This window comes from Ursus arctos, unplaced genomic scaffold, assembly GCF_023065955.2.
Source record: "Ursus arctos isolate Adak ecotype North America unplaced genomic scaffold, UrsArc2.0 scaffold_13, whole genome shotgun sequence".
NCBI classification, from domain to species: domain Eukaryota; kingdom Metazoa; phylum Chordata; class Mammalia; order Carnivora; family Ursidae; genus Ursus; species Ursus arctos.
In genome coordinates this window covers 21,111,207-21,132,785 of record NW_026622797.1, presented here as the reverse complement: position 1 = coordinate 21,132,785, position 21,579 = coordinate 21,111,207, and the positions used below count along the sequence as shown (strand labels likewise).

The following is a 21,579-nucleotide window of genomic DNA, read 5'->3' as shown; positions in this document are numbered from 1 at the left end:
TTAAACCACGTTAAAACATTTGACGAACGACTTGGAAGAAAATAAACATTAGTATCCTCCTTACAAGATAAGGTATGCAAACAACAAAGAGATTCCAAATACATTAGTTGAAATGCCTCTACTGTCAACGGAATCTCGGAGGTTTTGTTCACCAGATCTTTGAACAAAGACCTGATTAAGCATGGTGCAGCCTAGAATAGCGAGGCCTTGATCCTTTGTTGCTAAGACAACCCACTCCCCGCCAGCCCCTAGGAGACGGAACCTGAAGCCTCAGTGACCCGGGAGGGTGGACACCTTCCTTCTGTTTGTGTACCTGTGTGTATGTTACGGATGGGAACAGGCAGGGCATACAATCGTCAACGGGGATGCTAAACACGTCGCCTCTGTTCTCGGTAGAGGGCGCTACAAAAGCAAGTTCCCCCAGAACCAGGAAGCCCCTCTTTCGCGCTTCACCGCCGCCACAAAGGCGCCCACGACTCCGTTTCCCAGTTTACTTAATTTTGACGGAAAAGCCCCGCCCTCCCGGGGTGAAAACAGCCCCACCTCCCAATAGCTTCTCGCGATCTTTGGACTGAGCGAGCTACAGGCAACTTCCGGCCGCGACCCCTACACCTCTTCGGCGATTGGCCCATTTCCACGGTCTGCGCTTAACTTCCTGTCTGGATCCCGTGTTGCACGTGTGGAACGGCCTAAGGACGCCGCCGGCAGCTGGACCTCGCCGGCGTTGGTGTGGCAGCGAGTTACTTTTCCGGGACGAGGGGAGTGCGGTCGTGGCCCTTTTTGGGGTGAGCGCCGCACGGCTGCATAATGGTGAGCAGGTCTTCTTGTCTCGGGGATGGGGCGCTCTGGTTTTGCTGTCGGCCAGGTTCGTTCCTCAGGTGCCAGTGGCTGCTGAGGGCGGGGACAAGGAGGGCTGGCCTAGAGGGGCCGGGAGGAGGCTTGCGGCCCATTGCCCCGGTGTGATTACTCTCACCACCCTGGGCATACGCAGTTTAGAGTGCGTCTCCCACAGCCAAACCTCCCTAGGGGGTGGACAGAGGAGAATGGCTTCCTCTTTACCTCGAGGGGCCTAGAAACCGGTGAACGCAGGACACAAACGCTCCACCCTGTGCTTCATGCCTCAGGAGGTGGGAGAGTTGGCTGGTTTCTCCAGACATTGGAGTGGCAGTTGTCTGCGCGTCTCTGCTCTGGGCAAAGGGAACTTGTGGGAGGGTCTAAGGTTGGGCCCAAAGCAAAATGGTTTACTTAACTGGGGTGATGCTTTCACAGTTTAGCAAGTCAAGTTGGGTAGGGTAGTGAGAGTGTTGAAAGAAATGATGAATCTTACTTAACTGTAGCAGTGTTGTCCCGGTTTCATTTAATAGTTGGTGCAACAGGTGTGTAACTTGATTGAAATGGTCTTCCCCAGATTTACCTGTGGCAGGTTGTCATTCTGATTCAACCTGTCAAGGGCCTTCTCTGAGCCAGCAGTCTAAAGTAACTTTCAGTCATTTGCACATCACTGTTTTCTTTACTTAAAATCATTTCTTTGGTGATTTGCTTGATAAGCATAGGGACTCTGACCTCACTGTCGTATCCCCAGCACCCATAACAAGGTTTGGCACAGAGTAAGTGCCAACAAGTGTACATTGAAGGGAAGTAAGTACAGATTTTGTTAAACATTGTTGATGTAGCCTACTATAGAAATGTAAGTTTTAGAAATCTGTTGATCCTTCACATAACTTACTGAAGGTTCCTATATGGACTATGGGTGTGTGTGTGTGTGTGTGTGTGTGTGTGTGTTTATAATGGCTTGTTCTGATTCTGTTTCTTTGAAGCCTCACAGGAAGAAAAAGCCTTTTATAGAGAAGAAGAAAGCTGTATCTTTTCACCTGGTCCACCGGAGTCAACGAGATCCTTTAGCAGCAGATGAGACTGCACCCCAGAGGGTTCTGTTACCCACACAGAAAGTAGGTCCTGTTCGTTACCCAGTAAGTTTGCAGGTGGACTGTCAGTAGTTTCTAAATAAATCGTTAGCTGCTGTTCTCTGACAGCTGTGATCTTTTGGGAAACAAAATCTGTGAGTTAAATTTTCAATAAATGTGATGATTTTTTTTGCATATTGGATTGAGAGGGTAAAGCATCTTTGAGGTATTTAAATGAGCAAATCTTGTACAGTAATAGTAAATATTTACTAAACCAGTTACAGTGCTGCATGATACTATTTAGGGCATATCTCTGCTTTCTTTCCTTAAGATCCTGTCATTTTCAAAACCACAAACTACCATTTTGTCTCCTCATCACTCATCTCATGAAATGGAAAACATGAGAGCTCATGAATTAGCTTTAGAAAATGCCAGAAAGCTTTTAAAAGGTTGATTTGATAATTACCAGACTGTAAGTGTGGGAAAATTTGAAAGGAAGTCTTGGAGAACATTGGCCATATTTAGCTTTTTATTAAAGCTTATTTGTGTTGTATGTTGAGAAATTTTTTTGCATATAAACACAAGAAATTGTACTTGATTTTCAAGGCCCTTTAATCAGTTAACCCTCCCAAGTACATGATAAAACAATGTGTGTGTGCTTCTTGGCTTGAATTTTTTTTTTATTGAAGTTAGTTAGACATACAATGTTATGTTAGTTTCAGGTGTACAGCATAGTGACTTGGCAAGTTTATATGTTACACTGTGCTCACCACAGGTGTCGTCACTGTCTGTCATACACAATACTATTATAGTACCATTGGCTGTATTCCCTCTGCTGTACCTTTTCTTTCCATTACTTATTCATTACATAACTGGAAGCCTATATCTCCTACTCCCCTCCACTCGTTTTGTCCATCATTTGCCTCCCTCCCTTCTCGCAGCCATAGTTTTGTTTTTTGTATTTATGTATCTGTTTCTGTCTGGTTTTTTTGTTTTTTTTTTTAAGATTTTATTTATTTGAGAGAGAGCACAAGTAGGGGGAACGACAGAGGGAGAGGGAGAAGCAGACTCCCTGCTTGAATAGGGTGGCCAACGCGGGGCTCAGTCCCAGAACCCTGGGATCATGACCTGAGCCATAGGTAGATGCTTAACCGACTGAGCCACCCAGGCGCCTCTATGGATCTGTTTCTGCTTGTTTTTTTCTTTTTTAGATTCCACATACAAGTGAAATCATATGGTATTTGTCTTTCTCTGACTTATTTCACTGAGCATAATATCCTCTAGGCCCACCGTGTCACAAATGGCAAGATCTTTTTTATGGCTGAATAATATTCGTGTGTGTGTATGTATACACACTACATCATCTTTATCCATTCATCTATCAGTGGACACCTGGGTTGCTTTCATATCTTGGCTGTTGTAAGTAATGCTGCAGTAAACATAGGAGTCTGTATATTTTTTCAATCAATGTTTTCATTTTCTTTGGGTAAATAGTAGTGGAATTACTCAGTTTTATGCTATTCCTATTTTTAATTTTTTGAAGAACCTCCATTCTGTTTTCCACAGTGACTTGACCAATTTATATTCCCAGCAACAGTGCACAAGTGTTCCTTTTTTTCCACATCCTCACCAACATATTTTTTTTGTCCTTATCTTGTCTTGAATTGTTACACAGAAATGTCTAGTAGAAGCAGGAATTGTTTTCATTCCATTTAAATTTTATATAGCACTCGGGTTCAGAAACTGTTTTTGGGTTTTTCTGGGTTTTTGTTTTGTTTTTGTTTTTTTTTAGTTTGTCAAGAGTTCTTTGTCTCATGTCTGTCCGCCACAATGTTCATATGCCATCTGTGTCCTATTCTAAAAGCTGTCTACACTGGAGGGTTCCTATGGCTTACTCTTGGAGGAGGTACTAATTCCATTTTGTTTATTATCCTAGATAAATGATGAAGAAAGGCGAGCAGAACAGAGAAAGTATGGTGTGTTCTTTGATGATGACTATGACTATCTGCAGCACCTCAAGGAACCATCTGGGCCCTCCGAGCTTATTCCCACAAGTACTTTCAGTGCACCCAACAAAAGAGATGAAAAAGAGGAAACTTTAGTAATTTCGGTAAGACTTCTTATCAATGTATTTGGGAGTGAGTGAAGAAACCACTTATAAATCGAGATAACTGAGGCAAGAAATGGTATCAATCTTAACACAAAAATAAGCCATGCCCTACTTAAAATTATATATGTGTGTGCACATGTGTACCATCAGGAGAGAGTAGGCTGCCTGTTCTCTGGTGGCAGCTGTGAAAGTAGGCGCCTTTGGGGCATCTGGGTGGTGCAGTCAGTTAAGCGTCCGACTCTTGGTTTTGGCTCAGGTCGTGATCTAAGGGTTGTGAGATCAAGCCTCAAGTCAGGCTCTGCGCTGAGTGCAGAACCTGCTTAGGACTCTCTCCCTCTCCCCCTTTTCCCTGCTCACACGCACATGTGTCCTCTCTCTGTTTCTCAAATCTTTGTGGGGAGAAAAGCAACAGGGTTGACAGGGTTAGAATTTTGATTAAAAGTTGTGGTCATGTTAGATAGGACCTTTCAATAGAAGAAAAGCAGCTGACATTGTGTATGTTAACAACTATTCAGTGTCATAAAGTGTCTTCTAAGATAGAGCTTAATTTTTGCAGAATGTTCAGATCTTTAACAGTTGTAATAAGCTGCAGGCTAACAATAAGACAATAGAAGCAGTAGATTGTAATGAAGTTACTGTGACTCTTCTCAACCAAAATGCAGTCCACTTTAATTTTTTTCTTTTAAGTGTAAACTAGAGCAGCTGTTTATATGAAATTAGAACTACTAATTTAATTTCTGTTTTTCTCCCGTTAATGTTAAAGATACCCGTGTCTTATGCCTTTATCTTTTTATTTAGTATTAATATACAGTAAATTGTCATGTGAAACTTTATATTACCTGGCACTTAAAAAGACAAAAAGAAGATACTCATTTATTGGGTTTATTAACAAAAAAGAAGAGTTAGAAAGGGCACCAAATTCTCCCACTTCTCATTTTCCACTCCTCTCATGGTCTAGGCATTCTTTTCCTCGGGGAAGTGTAATCGTAGCTCCTCCAGTCTATAGTTTGTGCTTACGGGGAGTCGAAGGGTTAGATTTCAGGGTGTTATCCCAAAGGAAGGTAATGAATGCAACTGATCCCTCGCTTCCTAGGTTGTAGCTCTCTTGTAAGGCTGCATACTGCACCCCTGCATCTCTGTCATAACAGCCAGCTTCTGTTATTCTTCTTTCCCGAGGTGACATTATCAGGAGTAGGGTATGGATCTTAGTGGCTCACCTCCTTCCAAGACTCGGAGGGAGGGGAGAGTGTCCAGTAGTTGTTCAACTTTATCTTAGGGAGAAAAATCCTTAATAAAGTTCCAAGATTCTTCTGACTGAATCGTATTGGCTTTTAAAAGATTAGTTTTTGAAAGATTAGCTTTTAATCCTTAATTCATTTTGGGTAAAGGTAATCATTATTTAATTGGCTTTTTAATAGAATAAGGCTCTTAAATGGACACTTCAGTGATGTTTATAAGGGTGAGTGAATTATGTTTAAAAACAAAAATGCTATCTGTTTTCTGTAGCATGATGAAAAAATATGGATGAGTCCCATATGCTTTTTTTGACTTTAAAGTAATTTGTAACAAAGCACCAAAATTGAGTAAATCAGAAATATTGAATAAACCGTAGAAACAAAATAAAGCAGTATAGAAGTAGTTCTGCTAAGTAGCCCAATTGTCACATGAAAGAAAGCAGGTACGGCCATGGTAGAAAGCAGCTGGGCAAACTCAACAGAGTTCAGAACTATTGCAAATAAAAAACATACATGTTTCTTTTTTAAAAAAGTAGTATCTAAACTAATTGTGTATATGATTCTTTGACTGTTTTTCAAGATTCGAAAAAGATCTCCAAAGGTAAATTCACTAAACATAAGCCAGTCCTTTTTTTTTTTTTTTATAACCCCACATTGCAAGGATAGATAATCACAGAGTATCTTTAAAATAGCAAAATGGGGCGCCTGGGTGGCTCATTCGGTTAAATGTCTGACTCTTGATTTCGACTCAGATCATGATCTCAGGGTTGTGAGATAAAGCCCCACATCAGGCTCCAAGCTGAGTGTGGAGCCTGCTTGGGATTCTCTTTCTCCCTGTGCCTCTCCTCTCTCTGCTTGTGCATGTGTGCTCGCTCTCGCTCTCTCTTTCAAAAAAAAGCCCAGCCAAACAAATCACATATTTTGTAATTTTTAAAAAGTAATGATGTAATATACCAAAAATCATTAAATTGTGCACTTTCAGTGGCTGAATTGTATGGTTATGTTAATTCTATCTCAGTAAAGCTTTTCTTAAAAAAAAAAAATGAGACTATAGTGGAATACCAGATCTTTTCCTAGGCTTATGCCACCAAGGAACACATTTTGGAAGCTAAGTTTGCTGGGTGCGCACTCCTCTACGTAGCTTTTTAGTCATGCTCCTCAGAGGCTTCCAATTCTGCATGCTCTGTGAGCCCGTAAGAATATACATCTCATCTTTGTGCCTGCTGCTAGACTGAGGATGAGGTGAGTGGTGAGGTACAAGAGACAGATAGCATGGGGTGACCCTCACATTGGTAACTGGTTGAAAAGATCACACTAAAGCACAAGGACCAGTCAAATAATATGTGCTGGCACATATTGAGGTATGTTGTGTATGGTGTGAAGAATGAAGGGATTTACCTGAAGGAACGGTCTAGAAGAGTGATCAAGAAGGGCTTTATGGAGGAGGGAGGAACTGATCTGGGCATTCAAGGGTGGGTTGTGTTGAAGACAAGAAGGAAACATTCCAGTCTGAAGGGACATAGAGGTAGTATGTGGATCATAGTGTCTGGCATATGTGTGCTCCATAAATTACTTCGAATTATTCCATGATGCGAGGAGCTGGATGTGATTTACATGGAGGTCATACTATTAAGTAACAGGAATAAATTTGAATATGTAGAGTAATAAGTAGGCCTTGATTTTACAGACCTTGAAAATCAGGAGTGAAAAATCAAAACCTGTTATAAGTTCAAGAAGGTCACATTATAAAATAATAAAGAAGTTTTAATCTGGAAGTGTTATGAAGGTTGGATTAGGTGTGGACTATCTCAACAGTGGTGGTAGTAATCTGTGTGTTGGTTAGCCATGAGTAAGATGGTGCCCAAAAGACTGATACGAAATCACAGTATACAAGAGAGTTCAGAGGGCTATAGAGATGGAGAGAAATGATTTATGACCACCCCAGGATTAAGATGGCCAATTCAGAGAAATGCTCTGCCTTTACCAAAGATTGGCATGTTATCTCATTTTAAGAGGGAAAAGATAAATTTTGAAACTTGAGGAGAGTGGCATTACAAAACCTGGATTTGAATCCCAGAACCTCACTTAATGACCAGTTTGAGGCAGGCATGGCATTTGTCCTTTCTTAGCTTTTGTTGGCCATCACATGCTGATATCTCACAAGGATTAAATGGAATAATATGCTGGAGGAGGCTTTGTGAAGTATTCCAAGGAAGCTGCTTGTGAGAGGATGGTGGGCTATACAGGTTTCAAATATTTTACTAGAGTACGAGTGAGCGAGAAGGCAGGACTTAGTTGGATGCGTTTTCCTAGGACTGCTGTAACAGATTACCACACCTTACCACTGGGTGGCTTAAAACAACAGAAATTTATTCTCTAACAGCTCTGGAGGCCAGAAGTCTGAAAGTAAGCTTTCGGCAGTGTTGCTTCCATTGTGGGGGTGGCTTAGGGCAAGAACATTGTCCCTCACCTATCTCCTCACTTTCAGTGGTTGCCAGCAATCCTTTGTGTTCCTTGGCTTATAGATCCATCACTCTAGTCTGCTCTCGTCTTCACATGGCATTCTTTGTGAAGAATGTGTGTCTTTGTGTCATCACATGCCCTGGTTACAGGGACACACCAGTCTTTATGAATTAGGACCCACTGTAATCCACTGTTACCTCAGTTTAACTAATTAAATCTGCAAGGATCCTGTTCCCAAATAAGGTCACATTCTGAACTGCTGGGTGGACATGAATTTTGGCCGGGGCGGGGGGGGGACACTTCGGTATAGTAGTTTAGAAGTATTTCTCAAACTAACCATTGTGTAATTTCTCTTTCAAGACCACAGGAATTAAGTTGCCTTCATCAGTATTTGCATCAGAGTTTGAGGAAGATGTTGGATTGTTGAATAAAGCAGCTCCTGTTTCAGGTGTGCTTAATTTCTTGAACTTTTTGAGTGACTTGATCTGTGTTTTACAAAAGGAAAGCATAGTAACGATAAGAGTTTTTCTCTCTATAATAAAGTGTTAAAACAATTGACATGTCTGAATTCAGATTAGAGGTCATTAGGAAGGGATGAGTGATAGGGGTTCTTTTTTTATTGCCATCAAATTCTTAGTCTTTGGAGTTCCTATTTGGAGAGGAAAATGGGAAAATTGGTCTTGAAGATCGAGTAGGGAATTTTAACCTTGACCTAAATTGATGATACTCACTTAGCCTTAACATACATAGAGACTTAGTCTGCTTTCATTCTCCCAAGACTATAAGTATTTTTTAGAAGTCCATTTTACCATCTGTTCCAGATACACTGAAAAATTGTTTGTTTTTTTTCCAGTATTAACATTGTATTTTAGAACAAACAAGTAATATTTGGTATTTTCTCTTAAATTGCCTTAATTATTAACCAATATTTGCCATGTAACATTCATTCATTTATTTGTTCTATAGATTTTTGAATTGCCACTACGTGATGGGGTGTTGGGTTAAATCAGAATAAAACATAATCCCTGACCTCAAGGAATTTATCATCAGTTGGGAAGGATAGACAATAAATAGGAAATTACAGTTACAGTACAAATGAATCAATAATGGTTTAGTTAATAGTGGGCAAGGTGTTCTGGAGAAAATGGTGTCTAAGTTGATTTCTTAGGTAGAAGGTAGGTAGGTGGATAAAGGAGGGTGGGGTGGGGAGGAGAGGATATTCCAGAAAACGATGTGCAAAATTGAGAGTACATGAATAGGAAACCACATTTTAGCATGCCTCGAATCAGTGGTAAGAGTTAATGTGAAATGAGGCTGGAGAGTCAAGCAATGGCCATCTAGGAAGGATGTTGGAAGCCATGTCAGTTTACGAGGTTGAACTTGAAGTTTCTGTGGACTCCTATTTTTATACCCAAAAGACCATAGCTGAAGAAACAGGCTTAGGATTTATTAAAATCTGCTAGGCTGGAAAGATAGTTCACCAGGCTGCACATACTTAATTTGAGGTACTTCTAACAGTTGAATTTAAAGCCCAGATTCTTCCTACAGGTTAAAACCTTGAATTTTACAAAATAGATGCAGTTTAATATTGCAGATCTATAATGCAAGAATTTTTACAATTGGGTACTGAAACCAGAGGTATTTTTTCCCGTATTTTATTTTCTTGCAGTCGTGTCTGTCTGTTCCTCACTAGGCCAAACTTGAAGATTTTAATCATTTTTCAATTCTCAGTACATAAGTAGCATGTGACATATAATAGGTACTCAGATTTTGTTAAGTAAAGGAATCCTGTTTTTTGGGGAATTACTGTTCAATTTTTGTTTTCCTTCTAGGACCTCGGCTGGATTTTGATCCTGACATTGTCGCCGCTCTTGATGATGATTTTGACTTTGATAATCCAGATAATCTGCTTGAAGATGATTTTATTCTTCAGGCCAATAAGCCAACAGAAGAGGAGGGAACAGATATACAGTATGTGTGGTTTCTTTCAAATCAGGGATGACCTGACTATTGCTTCTTCAGTAGGATGGTACCTATAGAATGTTATAACTGGAACAGATCTCTGAGAGCATTTAGTATTAGACTTTTGTATTTTAGAGCAGAAAATGTGAAACTCGAGGTCTTTACAAACCAACAATAGGTGGGGCTAAAGTCCAAGTTGCCTCATTGCTGGTTCATTACTTTTCCAGCCATACCAGACAGGTCAAGCAGCACAGCTGTTCCTGCCTAAACAGGAATCCTCCCTGAAATACCCTCAAATTTTACTTGTGTAAAGTCATTTGGTTCTGTTGTTTCTCAAGTTGTTTTGACAGTTAATTTATGACTCTGACTTAGGAAATTTGAGGCTGAAGATGACAGTGAGTGGGAAGACATGGATGATGAGAAGGAAAGAGGTAGTGATGACGATAACTATGGCTCTGCGGGCTCATCAGATGAGGCCATGTCTGTCCCTGGAAAACCTCCTGGGACTGTAGAAAATCACTTCTTCTGGGAAGAGGAAACGAAAAGTCGCTTTACCGAATATTCTATAACATCCTCAGTCATGAGGAGAAATGAACAGCTGACTCTTCATGATGAGAGATTTGAGAAGGTAAGGTCCCCAAATAAGGGGTCTTTTAATACTAGTTCCTGGTAAATATCATATGACCTTAGAACTCAAACCAGAACTTTCAGCATTAGAAATAGCCTATGTTTTATTAAAACAGATCATAAAACCATCCTAGTTTTAATTCTGGAAAGAATGCATATAGGTCAGAGATAGCCGATGGAATCTCTGGACTTTCCTCAGAGACATTTGACATTTTGATTCTGAACCTCTGATTCCAATCCCCAAGATTATGCTGTTTTCCTCAAGCATTGGTCTGAGCATAAACAAAATTCCATTGCTTTCAGTTTTTTGTATGTGTTTGCTCACTGACATCCCAAGGTCTAACATGATATATGATAGGAATTCAAGCTATTCAGTAAATGATGAGTAAATGAATGAATGAACAGTTTCCTTCAAGGCGAATCTAAAAGGTTCTAACTTTGCTATCTTTTCAGTAAGTACTAGTAGGCAAATTATTACAAATAATTTCACTCTTCAGGAGTCACATCACCCCGTATTTACCCTTAATAGCATTCTAGTAATACAGTAAACATCATCTAAACAAGAATGAAATTTGTATTTATTTTTATTTTTTTAAGTAGTCTCCATGCCCAATGTGGGGCTTGAACTCAGTCACCTTGAGATCAAGAGTTCCATGTCCTAACTAATGAGCCAGGCAGGCACCCCTGAAATACATACATTTAAAGGAGACTGTTTAGTTATATGGTCTTTTACTTTGCATAATCAGTGAATTTGAAAACATCTGTAAAATATTCTGAGGTAAAGATTTCTACCTAGCTTTGCTCTCCAAGCTGAACAGAATGATTGCCTTTCATTTTCCTATTAAATGGCAGGGTATCTGGGGTGTGGCTCAGTCACTTAAGTGTCCAACTCTTGAATTCAGCTCAGGTCACGATCCCAGGGTTGTGGTCTCAAGCCCTGCATCGGGCCCCATACTCACTGGGGAGTTTGCTTGAGATTTTCTCTCTCCCTCTCTTCCTCATCCCGCTTGGATTCTTTCTCTCAAATAAATCTTTATGAAAAAATGGTAGCCTGTTTTCAGTCTAAGTGTAAGTCTTAAAGTACTGGGTAGAATGTCTTCCACAATCTGTTGTCATGGTGCTAATCCTGCTAATATAATGGTAGTTATGATCTCAATCGTAGTGCTTAAATATTGTGTAGGAATAAAATTAATGTAAAAATTGGGGTGCCTGGCTGGCTCAGTTGATGGAGCATGTGACTTGATCTTGTGGTTGGGAATTTGAGCCCCACTTGGGTGTAGAGATCACCTAAAAAAATAAAATCTTAAAAAAAGATTATGTAAAAATAACATTTTAAATGTTATTGTCTTAATACATTATTTTTCATAGCATCTTTTCTCTCTGTATTCAAGTTTTATGAGCAATATGATGATGATGAAATTGGAGCTCTGGATAATGCTGAATTGGAAGGTTCCATTCAAGTAGACAGCAATCGCTTAGAGGAAGTCTTGAATGACTACTACAAAGAGAAGGCAGAGAAGTACGATGACTTTTCCTTGTTTACTTGCTTTTTTGCATTTTTAAATAAAGTCTGTATTTGGACATCTGAATCTAGAAAATTATCCAGTCAGAATCTATATTAAGAAAATGGTATGTTTTGGGACGCCTGGGTGGCTCAGTCTGTTAGGAGGCTGCCTTCAGCTCAGATCATGATCCCAGGATCCTGGGATCGAGTTTCGTATCGGGCTCCTTGCTCATTGGGGAGCCTGCTTCTCTCTCTGCCTGCCACTCCCCCTACTTGTGCTCTTTCACTCTCTGACAAATAAATAAAAAATCTTAAAAAAAAAAAAAAAAAAAAAGGAAGAAAGAAAATGGTATGTTTTCCATAAACTTTGACTCACATTTTGATATTAACGTTCTTTTTTTTTTTTTAAAGATTTTATTTATTTATTTGACAGAGATAGAGACAGCCAGCGAGAGAGGGAACACAAGCAGGGGGAGTGGGAGAGGAAGAAGCAGGCCCCCAGCAGAGAAGCCTGATGTGGGGCTCAATCCCATAACGCCAGGATCATGCCCTGAGCCAAAGGCAGACGCTTAACCGCTGTGCCACCCAGGCGCCCCTGATATTAAGGTTCTGAAGCTGACTGTAACATTGAGTGGGAACCTACTGAGAACCACTTTCTCTATGGCTCGGATCTAGAGCTAGGGTTAGAGCTGGGGGTGTGAGGTCACATTCAACTTGGAGAATGAAGTGGTGCTTTGGCATAAAAGTTAGTCTGATCTCTAATTATATACACTTTTCATCTTCTTAAAATGCCGGGTATTCTGAAAAGTTGGTATTTATGGGTCATAGAAAGATAAGAGTTTGTCTCTCCAGCCATATTAGCATAACTTTACGGCCATATATTTGACCAATCAGCTCAGCATCCATATCGAGGTGATTTTTCTGCAAGAAACTAATGAGGTGTTTACATTTGCTGGAAGGGTCTAATATTTCATGATCACCATCATTTGTAGATCCTACGGTAGGACAAGGGCTGTGCATTTTGAGTGGATGTGTGACTACTTTGGAGAGACAGATTGGGTAATACTTTTTGAGGCTTTAAAAAAAAAAAGACATGCTTTAGGAAACTTACTATCTTGTTCAATGTGTTATAACCCTGCAAAGATCCCTTTTCTGTCAGCAGAATGAATGTCCAAAACCTGCTGGAGGGGAGAGTTGGGGCTGGGGAGAGCTAGGATTTTTTTTTAATGGTATTGTTTCCATAGCTCTTTAAATGCAGTTTTAGTAACAGTATAATAATGGGTGGTGTTTTTCCCCCCTCTTCTGTGTTCATTTTTGAAAACTCATCCACAAGTTGTGTAAAACTGAATACTCTTGAACCCTTCGAGGATCAGGACTTGCTAATGAATGAACTTGATGAGTCTGAGGAGGAAGACGTTATTACTGTTGTTCTTGAAGAAGCCAAAGAGAAGTGGGATTGTGAATCTATTTGTAGTAAGTATTGTAGTGTCCATTTTACTACTAAAGGTATGATAGTAATTTTAAAGTATTAATAATACATCAATTTATTGAAAAAGTACATGTTTTGTGAAAATGATTTGGAAAAAGTAATATTCCCATTACTAAGTTGCAAACAATTTAAAAACATTTAGAAGAGAGACTCCATTGTTATTTGGAACTATGAAAAAAAGTTGGGGATACAGTAGGAACTCAATAGTGTTTTGCTGAATTGAAAGTGTACTTATTGGTACATGTTTATTTGTGTTTTTAAAGGTACATACTCAAATTTATATAACCATCCACAACTTATCAAGTATCAACCAAAGGTAAGCCCTAGGGTCCTGAGCTATTTGAAGTACGCAATGCAGAAATTGTACAAATTATTTTCTCACAGAGGCTGTATCCCTTTGTGGCTGGGAGCACTATTAGGAAAAGCAACAACAGTGTGTCATTAGTGAACCGTTTTTTAATAGGAATGGGAAATGACCTTAGTATGATTTTTATCTTTATTTCAGCCCAAACAAATCCGAATATCTTCTAAAACAGGAATACCTCTCAATGTCTTACCTAAGAAAGGACTCACAGCAAAACAAGTTGAACGAATGCTGATGATTAATGGCAGTGATCTGCCAAAGGTGTCAACCCAACCTCGATCTAAAAATGAAAGCAAAGAAGATAAAAAAGCAAGAAAGCAAGCTATAAAAGAGGAGCGCAAGGTAATGGGAGATGGTCATGGAAATTTTGTTCTATAAAATTAGTCTTCATCAGTTTAAAGATTGAGTAACATGAATGTATTCTTATACAGGAACGGAGAGTGGAGAAGAAAGCTAACAAATTAGCCTTCAAACTGGAGAAAAGAAGGCAGGAAAAGGAGCTCTTAAACTTGAAGAAGAATATTGAGGGACTAAAGCTATGATGGTAGAACATTTAGGATAAGGTGCCTTCCCCACTGAGGCATCTCGTTATGTTCAGTATTGAACAAGGATCTTCAAAGAGACAAACCTATTTAATCTGCCATTTTTACTGGCAGGTATTTATACCACCAAGTTTTCTCTGCCATCTGTCTTGTAAATATTGTAACATTTTAAAACTTAATATTATAAGCTTAGAATTTGCTCCGAAATAAATGATTTCACAAATGTGAAATGTTTGGATGAGTTGGAGGAAAACATCTTCATAACATAAATGGAATTGGTGTATTCTTCATTTATTTGTATGGTTGTCCCAGCTGTCTTGTGCAGATGTTCTCAAATATTTCTTTGAAACCTTTCCACTCCTTTTCAGGAGTTAAGTGGTTTAATTTGCTGTATGTAGAAAAGCGACCCCGTTAAACTCCATTTTGAAACGCTGAGTGGTTATGAGTTTTTGTGAGAAGATTCCACTGGTAGGAACTAAGTTTCCCCCTGCTGTATGCAAAGGGCTGTTTCAAAAAGGATGGTAAATATGAATATTAGGATTGTAGGGACTCAATTACTGGATGACTTACTTTTGGAATTTAGGAAGAGTGAAGACAGGAAGCAGAAGCAGAAATCAAGACAACGTCCTTGGCTTCAGTGAGTACCTGGCTCGAAATCAGAAATATTTACTTCAGTTTAAACTAGAAAGTTTGTCTTTTCAACATTATTTAATGCTTGGAACCATTCATATTTGATTAAAAGATGTAGTTGAAAATTTTCCTTGTTTTTTGGTGAGGTTGGTTTGGTGGTTTTTTTTTTTTTTCCTGTAAACTTTTTCAAGGCTCAAGCAATGACACCATCACAATTGTTAATTATTTGGTAAACTGTGACTCCCTTGCAACATACGAGTTGTTAGTGACCTTTGTTTATGTGTCCATGACTAACGTGTTGCTATCTGGACTGTTCTGGGGAAAACACACACACACACACAAACTGTGGACACTGTGGTCTGAGTTGGGAACAGAATGGCTGAGGCAGAACCATTTTCAGCTGGTGAGCTGCATTTGATAACTAAATTATTAGAAAGTGTCTTCTATAATTCATTTGAATATGGCTTTTCCAAAGTTGGTGTTGTCTTGTTCTGTTTGTTTTAAATTGTAAATCTAAGTATTCTAGGATTTTTTTAAGAGCTATAAAAAACAGTAGCATTAGGTATTTGGCCAACATTGATACAAAAAACTCAGCTGAAGAGCTTGTCATTATAGAAGTAGAATCTAACTGGGGATTATATATTTAAATGCTGATCTGCAGAAGCAAAGGGTCAGATGAGGGTTTATGTTAGTATTGTGAATGTATTAAATCCTAAGAAGATTGATCATTTATTTCGGTAGCTATCTCAATTGAAGGTTCTTAAAACCAGCAAGAATCTTAAAGACTTGGAATATTATTTTGACTTGATGCTATTCAAATTCCTTCTTAGGAGCTCCTCATATCACTTCACCTATCCAAAGTGTTTAAATCAGCACATTACATATTTTGCAGTCAAGGAAATGTGACTGTAAGCCAAGAGTCTTACTGAAGCATTATTGTGATTTAGGCTGATTATCCTCCAGATTTAAAGATCTTAATTTTATTCTAGAGATCTAACCTTACATATTCTGAATTATTTTGTAGAATTTTGGAATATTTACGATTTGAGTTGTCTCTAACAATGGTTAGGAACAGGACGGTCATGGCAAATGTTGAAAGTCCAGAGTGATAAGGGGGTTTTTGCCTTCAAGGACTGCCTCTTCTGAGGCAGCAACTAGCAACACCAGGTCACTGATAAGTACCACTTGAAATGAGGGTCTTGGTACTTGCTTTTCCCCCTGAAGTGCTCTTAATGCGGATAAAGCTTCCTCAAGGTTGGTGTTCAGTTGTCAACTCCACTACAAACTTTCACCTGGCCGTGTAATGATAGCAACATCCCTCCCTTGCATTTTTGAAGCTTCTTCCCTGCTTTATGGTCTCCTTGGCATCTCTTGGCATGTGAGCTGTATCTTGTTACTTAGTTTCCTCTCAGGAGAACAAACTGAGGGCAGGGAATTTTTATTTACTGCTTTATCCCCATAGCCTACAATATCTCCTGCCATTTGGTAAATGATCACTAGGTAGTATATAAATAAATGGATAGGGAAGAGAGTTCACCAAAGAATTGCTTAACTTGGAACAATAGGACCGAGCCTCAGTGTTAGCTAGGAGAAAGAAGGCCTAAGACATCCCAGGTAGGAGCAAAGTCATGAAGGGTTTGCCTGGTGTGCCTTAAGTACCTCTTTTGTATGAGAACTTAATGCTTGTTATAAAATCACTTTTTTAGATACTTTAGAGCTGTTTTTTTCAATAAGGCTGAGTATCAAAAGCTATCACTATTTGTGTATATTAACTGTGGTCCATTGTATCCACATCTCCATTGTGACATCATCAAATGATCTCAGGTAAAGGACAACTCCAGCCATCTTGTAACTTTATAGTTACATTATCAGTACATTTATGTCGCTTTTTCCTGTATGTTAGTATGTTTTATCCAGCTTGTTTGTTATAGTGAAGGGTGAGGAGAAGGTAAAAATTCTAATGGCATTATGTTTTAATTGTCGAACTTATACGAGAATGTATAATAAAACAAAAACATTGCACTATTCAAGTTAAGACATAGAACATAGAAGCCACCTGTGGTTCCTCAGTTTCATTCCACTCTTTCCCCTCAGTAACTCTTAAGTACTATCTAGATTATATTAATCATTAGCTGTATGGTATTCCTTTTTTTTTTAATTAACATATAATGTATTCTTTGTTTCAGGGGTACAGGTCTGTGATTCGTCAGTCTTACGCAACACACAGCACTCCCCATAACACATAGCCTCCCCAGTGTCCATCACCTAGCCACCCCATCCCCCCAGGAACCTTGGTTTGTATGGTATTCCTAAGCGCATTATCTTGTTTAGTTTTGAAACACAAATCTGGCTTTATAAGGGCAATATTTACTACCAGTTGATGAAAGCATCCTTGAGCTGAATAGTCTCTGAGCCTAAGTTCAGCTTCTAGAATTTACAAGAGCCCCAAGAGGAGATGTCATTGAGCCAGGTGATCGAGTCCTAGGGAACACAAGCCACCACAGCTGGAGCATCGTGGATCTCCTGTAGAAATATGCTTAGTGGTTGTATGCTCATTTTACATTTTCTGCTTTCTAAGGTCACCATGATCTCAAGATCAATGCAGAACTTTCTTGTGGAGTGAAATGAGTGTTCTCCACTCATCCAGATGTCAGAATATGAAGGGAAGAATGAGCACTCCAATGGGACAGGGTCAAACAAGCCAAGTATAGAACAGTGGGAGCCAAATATACCAGGACAGATTACAAAGGTAGTGAATATCTTGCTCATGACAGCCTTCAACATGTCTGTTCTTCATTGTACATCTTCAGTATGGACTAGTTGCTCTCTGGTTCTGGTGGCCAGCTATTACCCTGGGAATTACTTTCTCTCCCTCGTGTGTTGAATTGCCTGTTTGCTGTATGTTTTACTCACGTTGTTGTGAAGCACATCCTCTAGTAATTCTTGAGACACGGTGCATGGGATGTCAACTTTTTGAAACCCTACATGTTGAAAAATGTACTCAACCCCCATATGTGATCAATCATTTGGCTGGGTATGAAACTACAGTTTGTAGATTATTCTCCCTCAGAAGTTTAAAGGATTTTTCCTCATTTCCAGGTTTGCTGTATGGGAATCTGAAGCCATTCTGATTCTTGATCTTTTTGTCTGCTATTTTTTTTCATCTCAGTTGGAGAATTTCTGTCTCCAGCGTTCTGAAATTTCACAATGATCTTATATATATGTTTTCATCCATTGTGCTGTGTCTTTTCAATGGAAGCTTATGTGCTTTCACTTCTGGAAATTGTTAAAAATTTTTTATTTTCTTCCTTGTGTTTTCTCCTTTTCTCTCTTGAACTGTTATTTGGAGTAGGACCTTCTGGACCAGACGTACTTGAACTGCTTATGTTTTCCTCCCATCTCTATGCCATTTTACTCTACTTTCTGAGAAATTTCCCTGATTTTATCTTCCAGTCTTCCTTCAGTTTTTCATTTCTCCTATAAGGCTTTTAATTTCTAAGAGTTTAATTTTTCTTTAAATTGCTTTTTTATTTGTTTTGGGCCTACATGCTAGAGTTTTTCCACAGATCTTTGGAAATTCCTGTCTGTTGGCTCATGATTAAGACTGGAGGAAGGACACACTGGAAATTCTGAATGGATGAGTGGCATTTGATGATTTTGAGCTTTATTGTAGAGTGATCTGGGTGAGCTGTTTGGGAATCTTCCCAGTGTTGGTATCTACGTATGTATTTTGTCATGGAATGGTTATATTCTCAGGGAATTTTCATTCTGTCTTGAGAATGAAGAGTCTGACAGGCAGAGTTAATGTGAGCCAAGTAGAGGAAGGGGGTTTGAGGTGTATACTCTGCTTTCAGCATCACTATTCATGAGGGGAATCACTAGATTAATCACTATATATACATATACACACACACATGCCATCAGCTTCATTAATTAGGTCCCTTATTTACAAATTTGCCTATTTGCTAAAATTTGAAACTCTAGAATCAATATGCACGGTGCTTTTATGGTGATTCACAGACCTGCACGTAGCAGTTGAAAAGCTGAGTCACCCGACATGCATGTTCTCAGCAACGGTGGAACAAGGTGATGCCCTGCCGCCTTGTTTCAGCTCTCATACTGTAAACAAGTGTCCTTTTCAGTCTGTGCCACATTTTTTCATGTTTTTACAATTTTTCTCGGTGATTTCACTGTTTAAAATGGCTCCCAAATGTGTTGAAATGCAGGAAGGGTGTGATGTGCCTTATGGAGAAAATATGTCTGTTAGATAAGCTTCATCCAGGCTTGAGTGTTCACTGTTACTGAATCAAGAATATATATTTACACAAGGTGTCTTTAAGTAGAAAAATAAAACAAGGTTGTACATTGATAGGTTGATAAAAATAGTGTGACCAGAGGCTCACAGGAGCCTAATCCTATATTCCCCCTAGAAGTAATAAGTCAGTATTTGCTCCTTCAGTGCTCACAGAGACTTTATGGAATATAGCTACTACAAATAATGAGTCAACCATAAATACGTGTATACATCTCTCTGCCTACCCATGCCTTCAGTGTTGACTCACGCACAGATCTCTTTTTGTCATTTTTGGAGAGGAGACTTACGCGAGAGTTGGGGAGGGCTGTCACCCAGGGGGTGTAGAGTGAGGGAGGGGATCTAGGAATCAACTTCTTTTCAGAAAACTTCTATCTTGGCCCTCCATATTTTAGCAGGTTCTTCCTCATTTATCTCATCCCAATCCCACAAGTACATGCTGCTCTGGGAATTCCTATGACTTTGAAGGGTTCAAGATAAAAATCTAGGTGGTTGATTCTCCCTGCTGTCAGCTTGGGAAGTGGATTCTGATGTAGTTCTAAGTCCTCCAAGTCACTTACCATGTCGGTCAGTTTTACAGAGTCGAATTCTTTTCTTGTCCTCTTCCTGACCTTGCAGTTCTCTTTGTCTCTGTTTTCCTTTACTGTACCTTGTTGGGGTTTTGGTGGAAAGCAAAATTTGATGGAGTGTTCTCTCTGCCATCCTGTCTTAATTCCTTTTCCTCTTTCATAACTCACGTTCCTGAGGTGAGTGAATGAGTTAAGGTCAAACGCTACCCCGATTACTTAATCATAGGGCCATCGAAGATGTCGATATTGCTAATGTATATTCTGGATTGTAGACGACTTAAGTTCTTTGACTCGCTGACAACTGAATGAGAAAATGTCCTCCTTTTCTCTTCTCCACCATGTCTTTATAAGGGAATGTGGATTGGTAGGTGTCTGTACAAAGCGTTCTCAACTCCCAGCTCAGAAAGAATGTCTAGTCAGAGGTAGAATTTTTTCCAGTTTCATTATAGCCATAATCCTCTCCAGGCTTCTTATAAAACTTTTGAACTGAGATCTTTGTAATGCTTATTTTTCATTGTTAACATGCTAAACAAAACTTTTGATGGCTTCCAGATCACTTTCTTTTCCTCATTCTAAAAATTTTCTAAGATTTTAAACCAAAGTGTAAAAATAACAGCCAATGTATAAAAATAATGGCCACTTTAATAGTCTACTATTATTAGAAAGATAGAAATAGCTAAGTTGATACTGATCTTTTTAGAATCTTTTCTATCAAAAGGTTCTTTTTTTTAAATGTCTGTTTTAATTTTTAAAACGATAATGAATAATCTTTGTAGAAAAATGGAAAATGCAGGAAACTAATCACCTTTACTCTTAACCACATATATATGTGTGCATAATCTATATAACTCCTAGTCTTTATTTGTAAATATGTGAATAAAAATGTATCATTAACATTTTCCATGTTTTTCTACCATAAATCCTTTTTAATCACTACATTCTCATTCACTGGTTGGCAACCTATTTCTTAGTATGATTTTTGGCTTTGCAGGCCATATGGTCTCTGTTAACTGTTCAACTCTACTGTTGTAGTGTGAAAGCAGCAATAGACATGTAAACAAATGGGTACTGTTTGCCAACAAAACTTTATTCACAAAAACATACAGCTTCAGATTTGACCCACTGGTCATAATTTGCTCACCCCCAGATAGTTCTTTAAATTTCTTATTTTGACAAAATTAGTGCACAAGAATTGCAAAATAGTAAGAATTCCCACTCACCTTTTACCGTTTCCCCAATTTAAGTTACAGCTTAAATAACTAGTACAATATCAAAACCAGGAAATATACTTGTTTACAATGTGTATTTATAGTTCCATACCATTTTATTACATGTGTTACCCCCATCCACCACCACAATATGGATCTAGAATTATTCCTTTTCTCCCTGCCCCCCCACCAGATTTTATTTTTAAGGAATCTCTACATCCAACATAGGGCTCGAAGTTACAGCCCTGAGACCAAGAGTCCTATGCTCTATCAGCTGAGCCAGTTAAGTACCCCCAGAACTATTCCACTACTCAAAGGTCACCTTCATTCTACAGTCGCAACCACCTCCCTCCCCAGCCATCCCTCCATGCTGGCAATCACTAATCTAGTCTCCATCTCTAATTTTGTCATTTTGAGATTGTTCTACAAATGGAATTATGCAGTACATGACCTTTTGAGATTGGCTTTTCTCCGCATTGAGATCCATCCAGGTGTTGCATGTATCAGTACTGTTTTGTTGAACAGTATTCCAGGGTTTGGCTGTAACAGTCTAACCATTCACCTGTTGCAAGGCATTTTGGTTGTTTTAAATGATTCTTCTAAGGTTCTAGTGGTCACATATTCCATGTGACATAGCATTCTGTCACAAACACGATAAGA

The 21,579-nt window shown here is 39.0% G+C and overlaps 1 protein-coding gene across 2 annotated transcripts; it reads left to right on the top strand.

The window, feature by feature from the left end:
- The first annotated feature begins 564 nt into the window (after window positions 1-564).
- LTV1 (LTV1 ribosome biogenesis factor) lies at window positions 565-14,958 on the top strand. Of its 2 annotated transcripts, none has more exons than XM_026504951.4 (11): window positions 565-810; window positions 1,818-1,949; window positions 3,841-4,014; window positions 8,073-8,160; window positions 9,545-9,683; window positions 10,047-10,302; window positions 11,693-11,820; window positions 13,139-13,278; window positions 13,558-13,610; window positions 13,800-14,000; window positions 14,090-14,958. In XM_026504951.4, the coding sequence occupies exons 1-11, from the start codon at window positions 808-810 to the stop codon at window positions 14,198-14,200; spliced, it is 1,425 nt and encodes a 474-aa protein (XP_026360736.2). In that variant the 5' UTR covers window positions 565-807; the 3' UTR covers window positions 14,201-14,958. The 2 variants fall into 2 exon arrangements, with proteins under 2 accessions (XP_026360736.2, XP_044242327.2); XM_044386392.3 differs by having other exon boundaries at window positions 599-810; window positions 1,818-1,970.
- The last annotated feature ends 6,621 nt before the right edge of the window (window positions 14,959-21,579 follow it).